The 12,999-nt window shown below is 45.8% G+C and overlaps 1 protein-coding gene across 1 annotated transcript; it reads right to left on the bottom strand.

Annotated features, from left to right (window-relative positions):
- Positions 1-3,505: 3,505 nt before the first annotated feature.
- On the bottom strand, positions 3,506-4,189 carry LOC141027272 (uncharacterized). Its single transcript, XM_073504260.1, has one exon. The coding sequence runs from the start codon at positions 4,187-4,189 to the stop codon at positions 3,506-3,508; it is 684 nt and encodes a 227-aa protein (XP_073360361.1).
- Between the last annotated feature and the right edge of the window lie 8,810 nt (positions 4,190-12,999).

The raw sequence follows: 12,999 nt of genomic DNA on the forward strand, positions 1-12,999 counted from the left end.
AAATTCTTCTCTTTCCCAGGTTGCTTCTTCCTCGGTGTGATGCTCCCACTGTACCTTATAAAATTAATCACCTTATTGCGAGTGACTCTTTCCATTTCTTCCAATATTCAGAACGGTTTCTCCTCATAGGTTAAATCCTTAGCAAGCTCTATCTCTGCCATATCAGTCCTCTTCTCGGGTGGCGAGGTACACCTTCTCAATTGTGAGATATGGAACACATCATGCACTTCTGACAATTCGGGTGGTAGTTCCAACTGGTAAGCCACTTTACCAACTTTGGACATAACTGGGAATGGGCCAATATATCTAGGTGCAAGCTTTCCTCGGGTCTGGAACCTCTTGACTCCTTTCATGGGTGTGACTCGGAGGTAAACATACTCTCCGGGTTCAAAACTGATCTGTCGGTGCTTGGAGTCATAGTAGCTCTTTTGTCGGGACTTTGCCACTTGTAGTCTATCTCGGATCTCTTTGACTTGCTTTTCAGCCTCCTTCATTAAGTCGGTTCCGAAAATGCGTCTATCGCCGGTTTGAGACCAGTTTAGCGAAGTGCGGCACTTACGGCCATACAGAGCTTCATAGGGGGACATCTTGAGGTTGGTCCGAAAACTGTTGTTGTAGGAGAACTCAGCATAAGGTAGACAATCTTCCCACATGGGTCCATGGGCCAAAGCACATGCTTGGAGCATATCTTCAAGTATTTGATTTACTCCCTCAGTCTGCCCGTCTGTCTGAGGGTGATAAGCAGTGCTGTACTTTAGCGCGGTCCACAAAGCTTGATGGAGACGTGACCAGAATGCTGAGGTAAAGAGAGAACCTCGGTCGGAAGTGCTAGTTCTTGGCACTCCATGTAAACTGATGATTCTGGACACATATAGTTGTGCGAGTTGATCGGCTCGGTAGGTAGTCCGGATGGGAATGAAGAGCTACCTTCGTCAGCATGTCCACCAGAACCCATACTGCATCATTGCCTCGGTGAGTCTTTGGCAGGCCTGTGATGAAATCCATGCAGACATCGTGCCACTTCCATTGGGGAACGGGTAAAGGTTGGAGAAGTCCGGTGGGTTTCTGATGTTCCGCCTTCACCTTGTTACATATGTCGCAACAAGCGACAAAATAGGCGATGTCCTTCTTCATTCCATTCCACCAAAATATCTGTCGAAGGTCTTTGTACATCTTGTTACCTCCTTGGTGAATCGACTACAAAGATTCATGCACTTCTGCCAAGATCTTCCTTCGCAGGTCTGCTTGGTCTGCTACGCAAATCCGACCTCGAAACCTTAGAGTACCTTGCTCATCCCTCGAGAAATCCTGGGTCTTGCCTTGCATACGCTCGACATGGTGTTGCAGGACGGAGTCATCCAGCTGGGCCATGCAGATTTCTTCTTCGAGGGTAGGGGTGACTTCCAACATATTGACGAGGTCAGCCCCAACAATAACCAGCTTAAGCTGAGCGATCTCTTCTTGGAGTTCGGGAGGCAAGGACTCCATCAAGGCGTTTAGGTTGGCAGGCTTGCGACTGAGGGCATCGGCAACCACATTGGCCTTGTCGGGGTGGTAGTTTATTCCAAGATCATAATCCTTAACCAATTTGAGCCATCTTCGCTGTCGGAGATTCAAGTTCGGTTGGGTGAATATATACTTGAGACTCCTGTGGTCGGTAAATATCTAACATCTTTTGCCAATGAGGTAGTGCCTCCAAATCTTCAACGCATGCACAACTGCGGCCAATTCCAAATCATGCGTTTGATAGTTCCCTTCATGGGTTCGTAGCTGTCTAGATGCGTAGGCTACAACCTTGCCATCCTGCATGAGCACACATCCAATGCCTCTTCTGGATGCGCCACAGTATACATCAAAGCTGCGGTAGATGTCTAGGAGGGTCAACACAGGTGCTAACGTCAATCGGGTCTTCAACTCATTGAAACTCTTCTCACAGTCCTCCGACCATACAAACTTCTGATCCTTCTTGAGGAGTTCTGTCATGGGCTTGGAAATCCTAGAGAAGCCTTCAATATATCGACGGCAATATCCGGCTAATCCAAGAAAACTTCAGATCTCAGTCACTGTCGTGGGTGCTGGCCACTTAAGCACGTCCTTCACTTTGCTTGGATCCACGGCTATACCTTGTGCTGAAAGAACATGCCCCAAAAATCCAACTTGCTTGAGCCAAAATTCACATTTGCTGAAATTCGCATATAACTGATGGTCACGGAGTCTTTGCAAGACTGCTCTGATATGTTCCTTGTGCTCTTCTTCATCTTTCAAGTATATGAGGATGTCATCAATAAAGACCACCACAAATTTATCCAAGAAGTCCATGAATACTTTATTCATCGTGTGCATGAAGAAAGCAGGGGCATTGGTGAGACCAGACTGTATATTCGTAAAGACCGTATCGAGTGGTGAATACGGTCTTAGGAATATCCTCCTTCTTGATTTTGAGCTGGTGATATCCGGTTCTCAAATCAATCTTGGAGAATGCATGTAACTCACTGAGTTGGTAGAACAAATAATCAATCCTCAAAAGTGGATATTTCTTCATAGTGACATCATTCAACTGACGGTAATCCACACACATCCGAAGACTGCCGTCTTTCTTGTCCATGAGGATTGCGGGTGAACCCCATGGTGAAGAACATGGACGGATGTATCCTTTCTGAAGCATCTCATCAAGCTGTTTCTTTAACTCCACTAACTCGGATGAAGGCATCCGGTAATACTTCTTGTATATAGGTGCGGTCCTGGGCATAAGATGAATTGCAAACTCAAGCTCATGATCTGGCGGCATCCCTGGTAGTTCCTCAGGAAATACATCTGTAAACTGACTGACCACAGGAATTAGATCCAATTGTTCAGCTAGAGCTGCGAAGACCATTTCTTTCTTGGGTATGCTTCTTCGAGCAAAGAATTGTGTAGTCTGACCTTCCTGACTTGTCTATGTGCTTCTCTTGTCGCACAGTTGATGCATACTTGATGTTTGGTTTACCAGTTCATTCCCAAAATAATATCCAACTTGGCAGACTCGATGACTATCAAAGAGGCTAGGAACATGACTTCCTGGATGTCAATCTCCAAACTGCAGCAGGCCAAATTGCTTTTGAGCAAGGATCCCGGGGATTGTACCATCAAACTCTTTTCCAGAATCGAGCAAGAAAACTTATTTTGGGCAAAAAAATCCGCAAAATAAAGGAGTGGGAAGCCCCAGAGTCAAACAAAATTATTCCAGGTATGCAATTAACAGAAAACCAATGACGACTTCCGAGCTCTCTTGGGCTTCTTCTGTGGAGAGGTGATGAAATTGCCCTTGGATGGTCTTCTGGCCACGGTATGGCCCCATGTGGTTAACTTGCGGCTTGAATGGAGCATTTGACTTGCTGTTCTTGGTGCACAGTCTGGCATAGTGTCCGGTTTTCCCACAAGAAAAACAAGCATTGCTATGGTGACAATCTTCGCGTACCGGGCCGGTCACGATATTCTTGACTTGGGTAGTGGTCTTGTTAACATTCTACTGCCAATTGGGCTTAAACTCAACCTGTGACTGTTGCGAGGTACGAGCCTTCTGGACTATGGGTCCTTCCTTCTTAGGCTCGAACTTCCACTTGCGGTCAGCAGGAGAGGGCCTACTGTCCTGAACAAGCTTCTGCTCCCTTTCTGCAATTAGGGCTTTCTTGACCAGAGTCTCGAAATCCGGAAAATCAAGCATACTGAGAGTGCATCTGAGGTGTTGATTCAGCCCTCCAAGGAATCTGTCGATATTTCTCTCTTTGGTGGCCACATCATACAGGGAATAGCGAGCCAAATGATTGAACTTGTTCAAATACTTGGCGACGGATAAGTTACCTTGTGTGAGAGCTAGGAACTCACGCTGCTTGACTTTCATGATACCTGTAGGGATGTGATATTTACGGAACTGATCCTTGAACTTATCCCATGTGATTTCTTCGTTTGTTGGCCACATAGCTTTAGTGTTGTCCCACCAAACAGCTGCGGCTCCTTCCAGATAGTGGGTCACAAATGGAACCTTGTCACCTTCTTCGGTGCGAGCAATGTCCAATTTCTTTTCAATGGTCCTTAGCCAGTTGTCGGCTTCCATAGGGTCAGCAACTTCATTAAAACTGGGTGGCTTAGTCCTTTGAAAATCTGAGAGCTTGGAGTGATTGCCGTACGAATTGCCATTTTGTCCCACCATTGCATGCACACTCTTGAATAGTTCAAGCAGATCATTGTTTCTTCTTTCTTCGAACATGTGCATGATCTGTTCAGTGGTTGGCGGATGTGGCAGTGGAGGCGGTGGTTGTGGATACGGCACGGGGGAATGCCATGCCTGTCTTGCTGAGCGACGAACAGGGACATCCTCACCAGCGTGACTGCTGTTGCCTCCTCTCGTCATCCTATTTTTTTGTTTTCCCCAATATGAAGCAACCGGGATGAGCAACATCCATAAACGGGGAAGAAAAACGAATGACAAAATCCAAAGAAAAACTGATAAAAACCCGGGCGAATAAAGAAAGTTCCAACATAATTATACATAGACTCCTACATGAACTAAAACATCATGACAAGTATGACTACACCCAACATCGCGACAATCTCGTCTATGAGCTAACAAACTATGGCTCCACGGCTACAGAAGAGTCCTCCTCAGGCTCGGATCCTGAACTGATGACATTAACGGAGACCTCCGAGTTAAAGGAAACACGGCGACGCTGCCTCGAGGACTCTCCCTCAGGGACAGGTCTAGGGTGAAGCATAGGAGCTGCGGGAGTAGAGAGAAGCAAAGCCCACTCGGCAGGAGACTCACGAGGGTTCACTGTCGAGGTGGCCGAGGTACTCTGAGGGGTAACCAGAGTAGTGGGAGGAACAGAGGCTGGAGAAACAAATGGGGTAAATCCGATAGTAGGTGGGGTGGAACCAACTCGAGCGGCAGCAAGAGCTGTACAGGTACGAGTCAACTCTCGGGCCAACTCAACAATCGGAAGATAACTAGCGGTGATGTAGCGAGAAAGGTGGCTGGAAGAACGATCGCACTCCGGATCAATAAAAGGGAAACGGGCACGCCCGTTCTCGAACAGAGACGGGTAGAAGTAGAAACCTGGGTGGGTCTGCATGCGAACCTCATTGTACCGCAAGTCTACAAGAGCCTCGAATGCGGCAAACTGGATAGCCTGAGCTAGCGTGGAAGCAAAACCGCCTTTAGAGGAATGAGTGTAAGCGCCAAAAGGGGAACTATGATGCAGAGTGACCTCCGCGTAGTACTCGTACACCGAGTCGCCAGATGCTCCCGATACACGTGGTACACTGGATCATCACCATCGGGGTATAGTCGACGCCACACATTCTGAAGCAGATGTGGCGAGATGTAGGGTGCTGGCTCAGACTGGTACGAGTACGGAACTGGAGCCATCTACACTCACAACTATTAGTCGGTTAGCAATAACAATAAATCAAAAGCATGCAATGCAGCAACCAGATGCAAACACTACCGGCACTCAAGACTAAACTAGCTATCATTCAACTAACGCGTCAGCGGTCTAGCGTGTCCTACAGTCAGCGCGGCTCTGATTCCAAGCGTTGTGGCACCCCTTCTTAGAGCAACCGGTTTACCTTGCATTGCCAGCCCAGACATCTAGTCTTCTGGAAACACACAACAACTTGGTACAGAAAACAACCTCTTTATTGATGCTAGCGGAAACATAGGTTCGATATTACATTAGGTAGTGAGGCCAAGCGTCACACACGGTGCGGCTAAACAGTATGCACATTATTAAATGAACATGAAGGAGCCTCGATCTTGACAACGACGCGGTCGCGGAGCGACAACGAAGCGGAACTCCATAGCATAGGGACATCGATGTGGACATGGCCTAGATACGGGAAGCTCTCCGATCCGGTAAGACTTTCTTGAAAGCTAGCATGACATGCCAGGTCAGTACATTGAATGTACTTGCAAGATCACAACAAGTAAAAGCATAATGACAAACAATAACATGACAATTAAGCAGGTTAAATGCAAGACTATAACATACTACTAATGAAGTGAACATGCTTGTGCACCGAGTCCCTCGGACTCCCTTATCATACGGGTTACCTTGTAACCAACATCATCAATACAGGGATCACTCCCGGATCACAAGGAAACCAATTCTTTGGTTCCAAAAAAACCATCTTCATGGTTTCAACAATCTCATCACATAATCAGTGTCAACTATATAACTTTAGTGTGCAAGATTAACTTATTTATGTTGATCCATGGTGTGACCTACTACGAACTGTGTCCGTAACTGAGGACATGGCTATCGATAGATTTAACACACACTCTGCAGAGGTTAGCACACTGTACCCACACAACAGAACCCATGGCCTCGAACTCCCATTCGGGTGGACCAATGGCATTCCGACAGAACCAACCCATTGCCATGACACTCTCCCGGCAACTCCGACAAACTCCCCTTTGGGCTAAGTCCTGGGTGGCCCTGATGTCAACTCGTGACATCCTACGGCCACCGTCGTGGCAAAACATACACGGTCCCAAACGGGGACAAGGTACCATAACAACAACAGGCACACAAGGTTATGTCTGCTTATCGGGCCAGGGTACCGCACGCCCATAACCTTCCTTCGTTAGAGGCACCGACCAGAGGCATGACAACGGACCGAATAAGGGCCTTCCCATAAAGGCAAATGTGGTTGCACTGGGAAGCTCGATTCGGTGGCACCACGACTCGATCAACATTATGTTCAAGTTGAATTATCATCAGGTTTAACTTGAAATAAACGAACTCGAGTCATAGTATGCCATGAACCTGCAGCTATATGACATGTCACTGAAATGAAATGGATCAACATTATAGAATCATTATGCGTGCACTACTAATCATTTAGAGACACTGGTTTTAACTCAATCATTTTTAGTTATGACATTAGCATCGTGAAAATAATAAACAATTATATGATAATAATACGGATCATTACCAAACCATAGTCATGCTATCAACATAACACTACTGCATCAAACTAGTCCATGCACTCAAGTACAACAGTAAGCTAAGCAATTCAAGCGTAACAATTGAAATAACATAAGTAATATTACATAAATGATTTAATGCATGAAATAAGCCATATTCAAGTTGGAAAATCATAGTTACTGAAATGACACCATGCAAATATTTGTGGTGGCTTGCCTTAGCACAGAGGAGGGTCACACTCCTCCTGGTTCTCCTCAAGGCAATTTTCTCCTTCTGAAAATAATTAAAACAACAAAAGAACAAGAACCATTTTGAAATTCACCAGAAATTCTAGACAGCAAGGGAAAATCTCAAATTTGGTGTGCTGCTAGAATATTTCAATACAAAACCAATGCAAAAAGAATCAAATCATTTGGACTTGTAGATTAGGATTACAGCTGGTCAAAGTTGCTGGTCAAATTAAAAGAAATTTGAATAAATAGAAAAATCAGTGGGGGTGACGTCGAAAGCGTATTCCAGCGAATACGCCTCCACTCGTACCGCTTCGGGCGTGAGTGGAGTGTCCGACAGTGGGCCCAACCCTTCAAGTTTTTAGAGAGGGGGAGAGAAACAGAGGAGGGGCGACGGTCGCCGGTGGGCACGCCGGCGAGGAGGGCTCGGCGGCCGATCTGGGAGGGAGGGATGGAAGAAGGAGACTCAGGCGCACCTTCTCGTACCCATAGCACGGCAAGAGGTGGTCAGAGTCGCTTGGAAACAACGTCTCCAGCAGCGGCTGCGGGTGAGGTTCGCCGGAGATGAAGAAGACGAGGAGAGCTACCGGCTCCACGGGTTCCAGAGGGGTCGTCTAGAACCAGCGAGTCACTAGGAAGTCGCTGGAGAAGAGAGTCGAGCTCGAGGGGCACTGGTGGGTTGGGGAGCGACAGGAGGGGATCGCCGGCGAGCTCGGGAAGTGAACGGCGGCCAGAGGCCTGCCCTGGCGGGCTACGGCTATATACGGTGTTATGGAGGTTGAGCGAGTGGGAGGGGCTCTATATATAGGCGAGGGGATGGGGTCTCTGGCTCCACTGGAGAGCCCTAGAAGCGGCGCACGGCGATGAGGGGAGTCAGTGAGAGAGGGAGAAGGCGCCAGGGCTCACGCGGCCACTGTGCGAGCTCGAGCACGAGCACATGGCCCACGGGAGGGGGCCTGACTCGAGCATGGGCGCACTGTGCTCTCTGGCGCGGGGTGCTCGTGATCACTGCAGCGGCTCCAGCATCGACAAGCGGCAGCGAGGGGTCTGGGATGATGAGGCGAAGCTGGTGGGGCGGTGCGGCAGGCTGGGCGCAGCGCTGAGCCGAGCACGCGAGGAACAGAGGCTTGAGCGCAGCACAGGGTGCGTCGACGGCATGCCAAAGCCCGTGTCCTCACACGTTCACCGCGTGCACTATGCCAATGCGGTACCCAAGTGATGCCAAACCGTGTCTGGGCTACCGACCATGCAGTGTTTAGTCTAGGAGAGGAGATGGCACACTACCAGGGTGAGTAGATTGCTCAAGGCAGTGACTGCAAGTTTCTGGACAGAATCTTGTGCACTGTGTTTGGAGAGGTTCTAGATGGAGTTTAGGGCTGATCTCTATGGGCTAAGGTTTACTTAGGAGGGTAATGAATCTCAAGAAAAATCAGCTCCATTGGATCAAGGGAAAATACACTTCCTTTGTAAAGTGCATTTTCAGGGTAGAATGCAAATGATTTTCCCTAGCAAAATTAGGTCACATGACCACATGATATTTTTGCATAGGGTGATTAGGCACTGTTCAAAGGGTTTGTGATAATTTTCTCAGATTTTTGGAGGCAAGAAACACAGGGGTTTCTTTGGAGGGAAAGTGAAAATATTTGATTTTCAGGGTGAAAATGAATATTTCCTTTAAAAGAAAAATACTCCAAAGGAGTATGATTATGAATGAGAGGTCAAGAGAGGTTGAGGGGAGTCACTTGGGTGAAATTCAAAACAATTCCCAAGTGCTAAGTCCAAATGAATTAACTCAAAACCCATTTTAAAAGAAAAGGCAAATGAAAATCATGATGGCAAAAACTAGGGTGTCACACGAGCAGGCGCTCCAGATCCTCCTTCGAAATGCGGACGACAATGAACTCGAGGTGCTTAAGTTTAGGGAGATGAAGAGTGCGCGCGGCATCCATCCGGGGGAAAAATGCACCGCCTGAATGTAGCGCGGCGCAGCGTGGGCGCGAGGCGGAACACGGACGGCGGTAGCGAGCAAGGACGTTTAGCATGAAGGCTGAGCTCCTCGAGCCGATCCAGGGCTAGGGATAGGAACCAGTAGTACAAACTGGTTCGGTCTTGTTGTGGGTATTGAGCTTGTTGATAGCAAGGCATCTGACCGGGCCAGGGTGCGTATCGAGGATGTGGGACAATGCGTCCAGGATTTGCTGCGCCCCTCTGCAGAACTCGTGGTCGACGATGATGTCCAGGGGGTGGTGTGCCAGAGGGGGCGCCACCGCCACGAGAGGACAGTGGTCCGCACGCCATATTTGATGGGGAGGTGGGATATGATGGTTACCAACATCTCGTCGGGGAGGCTGTTGATGAAGTACACGTTCGCCGGAGGCTCTTGCAGTTCTAGCTCGACCCACCCCCGCTTGTTGGTTGGCTCCTCCTCCATCTCGCAGCAGGCGGCGATCCTCCGCGGTGGTGTTTGTAGATGAGAACGGAGGACTGTTCTACATACCTTCCTGAGGCGGCTGAGACAAAAGTCCAAAACCAGCCATAAATTACAGCGCTCACGGCGTGCACGGGGGACTGCTGACAGTCATACCGTCTAATCAAACAGTTGCACGCTGTAGTAATGGTTAGTTGAAAGCCCACAGTTGGACTAATATGACCATTTGCGATAATAACGTGGTGGATATTTGTTAAAAATGCCTAGGAAAATCAATGTATAAAACGGCGAAACGAACCTTGAATAATTTCATATGTTTATCACAGTTGCATGTTGCCTCTGTAAAATAAATCAAGGTGGGAAGATACAGCGTATGTCGTTTCGCACAAAGATCATGTGACCAAGTTCCCTCTCGGTACCATGAGGCTTTCATACGTCTCCAACGTATCGACAATTTTTTATTGTTTCATTCGATTATATTATCCATCTTTGATGTTTTATATGCATTTATATGCTATTTTATATGATTTTGGGACTAACCTATTAACCTAGAGCCCGGTGCCAGTTTCTGTTTTTTCCTTGTTTTTGAGTTTCGCAGAAAAGGAATATCAAACGAAGTCCAAATGAGCTGAAAATTTCCAGTGATTCTTTATGGACCAGAAGAAGCCCCCGAAGCAAAATAGTTGGGCCAGAAGAGCCACGAGGCCTCGACAAGTGTGGATGGCGTGCCCTACCCCCTGGGCGCACCCTCCGTCCTTGTGGGCTCCTTGTGGACCCCCTGACATGAAATCGACGCCAAAAATTCCTATAAATACATAAACCCCCGAAAAGAAACCTAGATCGGGAGTTCCGCCGCCGCAAGCCTCTATGGCCACCAAAAAACAATCGGGGCCCTGTTCCGGCACCCTGCCGGAGGGGGGAATCATCACCGGTGGCCATCTTCTTCATCCCGGCGCTCTCCATGACGAGGAGGGTGTAGTTCACCCTCGGGGCTGAGGGTATGTACCAGTAGCTATGTGTTTGATATCTCTCTCTCTCTCGTGTTTTGATTTGGCACGGTCTTAATGTACCGCGAGCTTTGTTACTATAGTTGGATCATATGGTGTTTTTCCCCCTCTATCTTCTCATAATGGATTGAGTTTTCCCTTTGAAGTTATCTTATCAGATTGAGTCTTTAAGGATTTGAGAACACTTGATGTATGTCTTGCATGTGCTTATCTTTGGTGACAATGGGATGCTCACGTGATCCACTTGATATATGTTTTGGTGATCAACTTGCGGGTTATGTGACCTTGTGAACTTATGCATAGGGGTTGGCACACATTTTCGTGTTAACTCTCCGGTAGAAACTTTGGGGCACTCTTTGAAGTTCCTTGTGTTGATTTGAATAGATGAATCTGAGATTGTGTGATGCATATCGTATAATCAAACCCGCGGATACTTGTGGTGACATTAGAGTATCTAGGTGACATGAGGGTTTTCGTTGATGTGTATCTTAAGGTGTTATTTTAGTACGAACTCTAGGGCTGTTTGTGAAACTTATAGGAATAGCCCAATAGATCGATCAGAAAGAATAACTTTGAGGTGGTTTCGTATCCTACAATAATCTCTTCATTTGTTCTCCGCTATTGGTGACATTGGAGTGACTCTTTGTTGCACGTTAAGGGATTGTTATATGATCCAATGATGTTATCATTGTTGAGAGAACTTGCACTAGGGAAAGTATGGACCCTAGGCCTTGTTTCGAAGCATTGCAATACCGTTTTCCCTCACTTTTATTACTGGATACCTTGCTGTTTTTATAATTTCAGATTACAAAAACCTATATCTACCATCCATATTGCACTTGTATCACCATCTCTTCGCCGAACTAGTGCACCTATACAATTTACCATTGTATTGGGTGTGTTGGGGACAGAAGAGGCTCTTTGTTATTTGGTTGCAGGGTTGTTTGAGAGAGACCATCTTCATCCTACGCCTCCCACGGATTGATAAACCTTAGGTCATCCACTTGAGGGAAATTTGCTACTGTTCTACAAAACTCTGCGCTTGGAGGCCCAACACGATTCTACAAGAAGAAGGTTGCGTAGTAGACATCAAGCTCTTTTCTGGCGCCATTGCCGGGGAGGTTAGTGCTCGAAGGTATATCTTTAGATCATGCAATCAAATCTGTTAGTTTCTTGTTTTATCACTAGTTTAGTTTATAAAAGAAAACTACAAAAAATAGAATTGAGGTTGCGTCATCAGCTTCATCTTTTTAATGTCTTTCGTGAAAATGATGGAAAGGAAAATTGTGCTCAAGTGTTAGAAGAAGAAGTTTATAAAATGTTTGGCACTAAATATTTGAATGATGAGCATTATTGCAATGTTGTTAGTGTGAATTATTTGAATATCCATGATGCTAATTATACAAAGCTACAATCTTGGGGATGCTATGTTTGATGAAGATTATATTTTTTGTCCCCCAAGTTTTGATGAGAAAATTTATTATGATGATAGCATGCCTCCTATTTATGATGATTATGTTGATGAAAGTGGGTTTGGAAGAGTGTCAACTTTAGTTAATGATCCCACTATTTTGGAGGGTGTTGAATCTTATAATATTTATGAAAGTGGATTTGGAGAGGTCATGACTTTATTTAGTGATGAATCCACTATTTCGAAAGAGGTTCCAATTGATTATCAGAACAAAGTTGCTATCTGTGATGATTATTGTGATGACATGTATGCTATAAATAATAATGATAACCATGAAACTTGTCATGATGATTTTCATTTTCAATTGGATTATGCCTCACATGATAGTTATTTTGTTGAGTTTCCTCCCACTATTCCCAATGAGAAGAATTTTGCTTATGTGGAGAGTAGTAAAATTTATATCCTTGTGCATCATGAGAATAATGCTTTATGTGATGGTTATATTGTTGAATTCATTCATGATGCTACTGAAAATTATTATGAGGGAGGAATATATGCTTGTATGAGTTGCAATAATATCAAGTTTCTTCTCTATGTGTTGAAACTTATGAAGTTATACTTGTTTTGTCTTCCTATGCTAGTTGATTCTTGTTCCTATAAATTGTTTGCTCACAAAATCCCTATGCATAGGAAGTGGGTTAGAATTAAATGTGGTAGTCATATCCTTCATGATGCTCTCTTTGTGTTTTAATTCTTATCTTTCATGTGAGCATCATTGAAATCATCATGCCTAGCTAAAAAGGCATTAAAGAAAAAGCACTTGTTGGGAGCCATCCAATATTTCAACCTACTTTTTTGCGTGTTCACATGATTAAGCTACTATAGTAATCATGTTTTATAGTTTTTGTTTCAATAAAGTGCCAAGTAAAGCCTTTGGGATAGTATGGATGATAGCTGA

The sequence above is a fragment of the Aegilops tauschii genome, chromosome 7 (genome assembly GCF_002575655.3).
Source record: "Aegilops tauschii subsp. strangulata cultivar AL8/78 chromosome 7, Aet v6.0, whole genome shotgun sequence".
Classification (NCBI taxonomy): domain Eukaryota; kingdom Viridiplantae; phylum Streptophyta; class Magnoliopsida; order Poales; family Poaceae; genus Aegilops; species Aegilops tauschii.

Bases quoted from the DNA above. Each gene is read 5' to 3' on its own strand.
- LOC141027272 (XM_073504260.1), bottom strand. From the start codon at position 4,189: ATGGTGGGACAAAATGGCAATTCGTACGGCAATCACTCCAAGCTCTCA.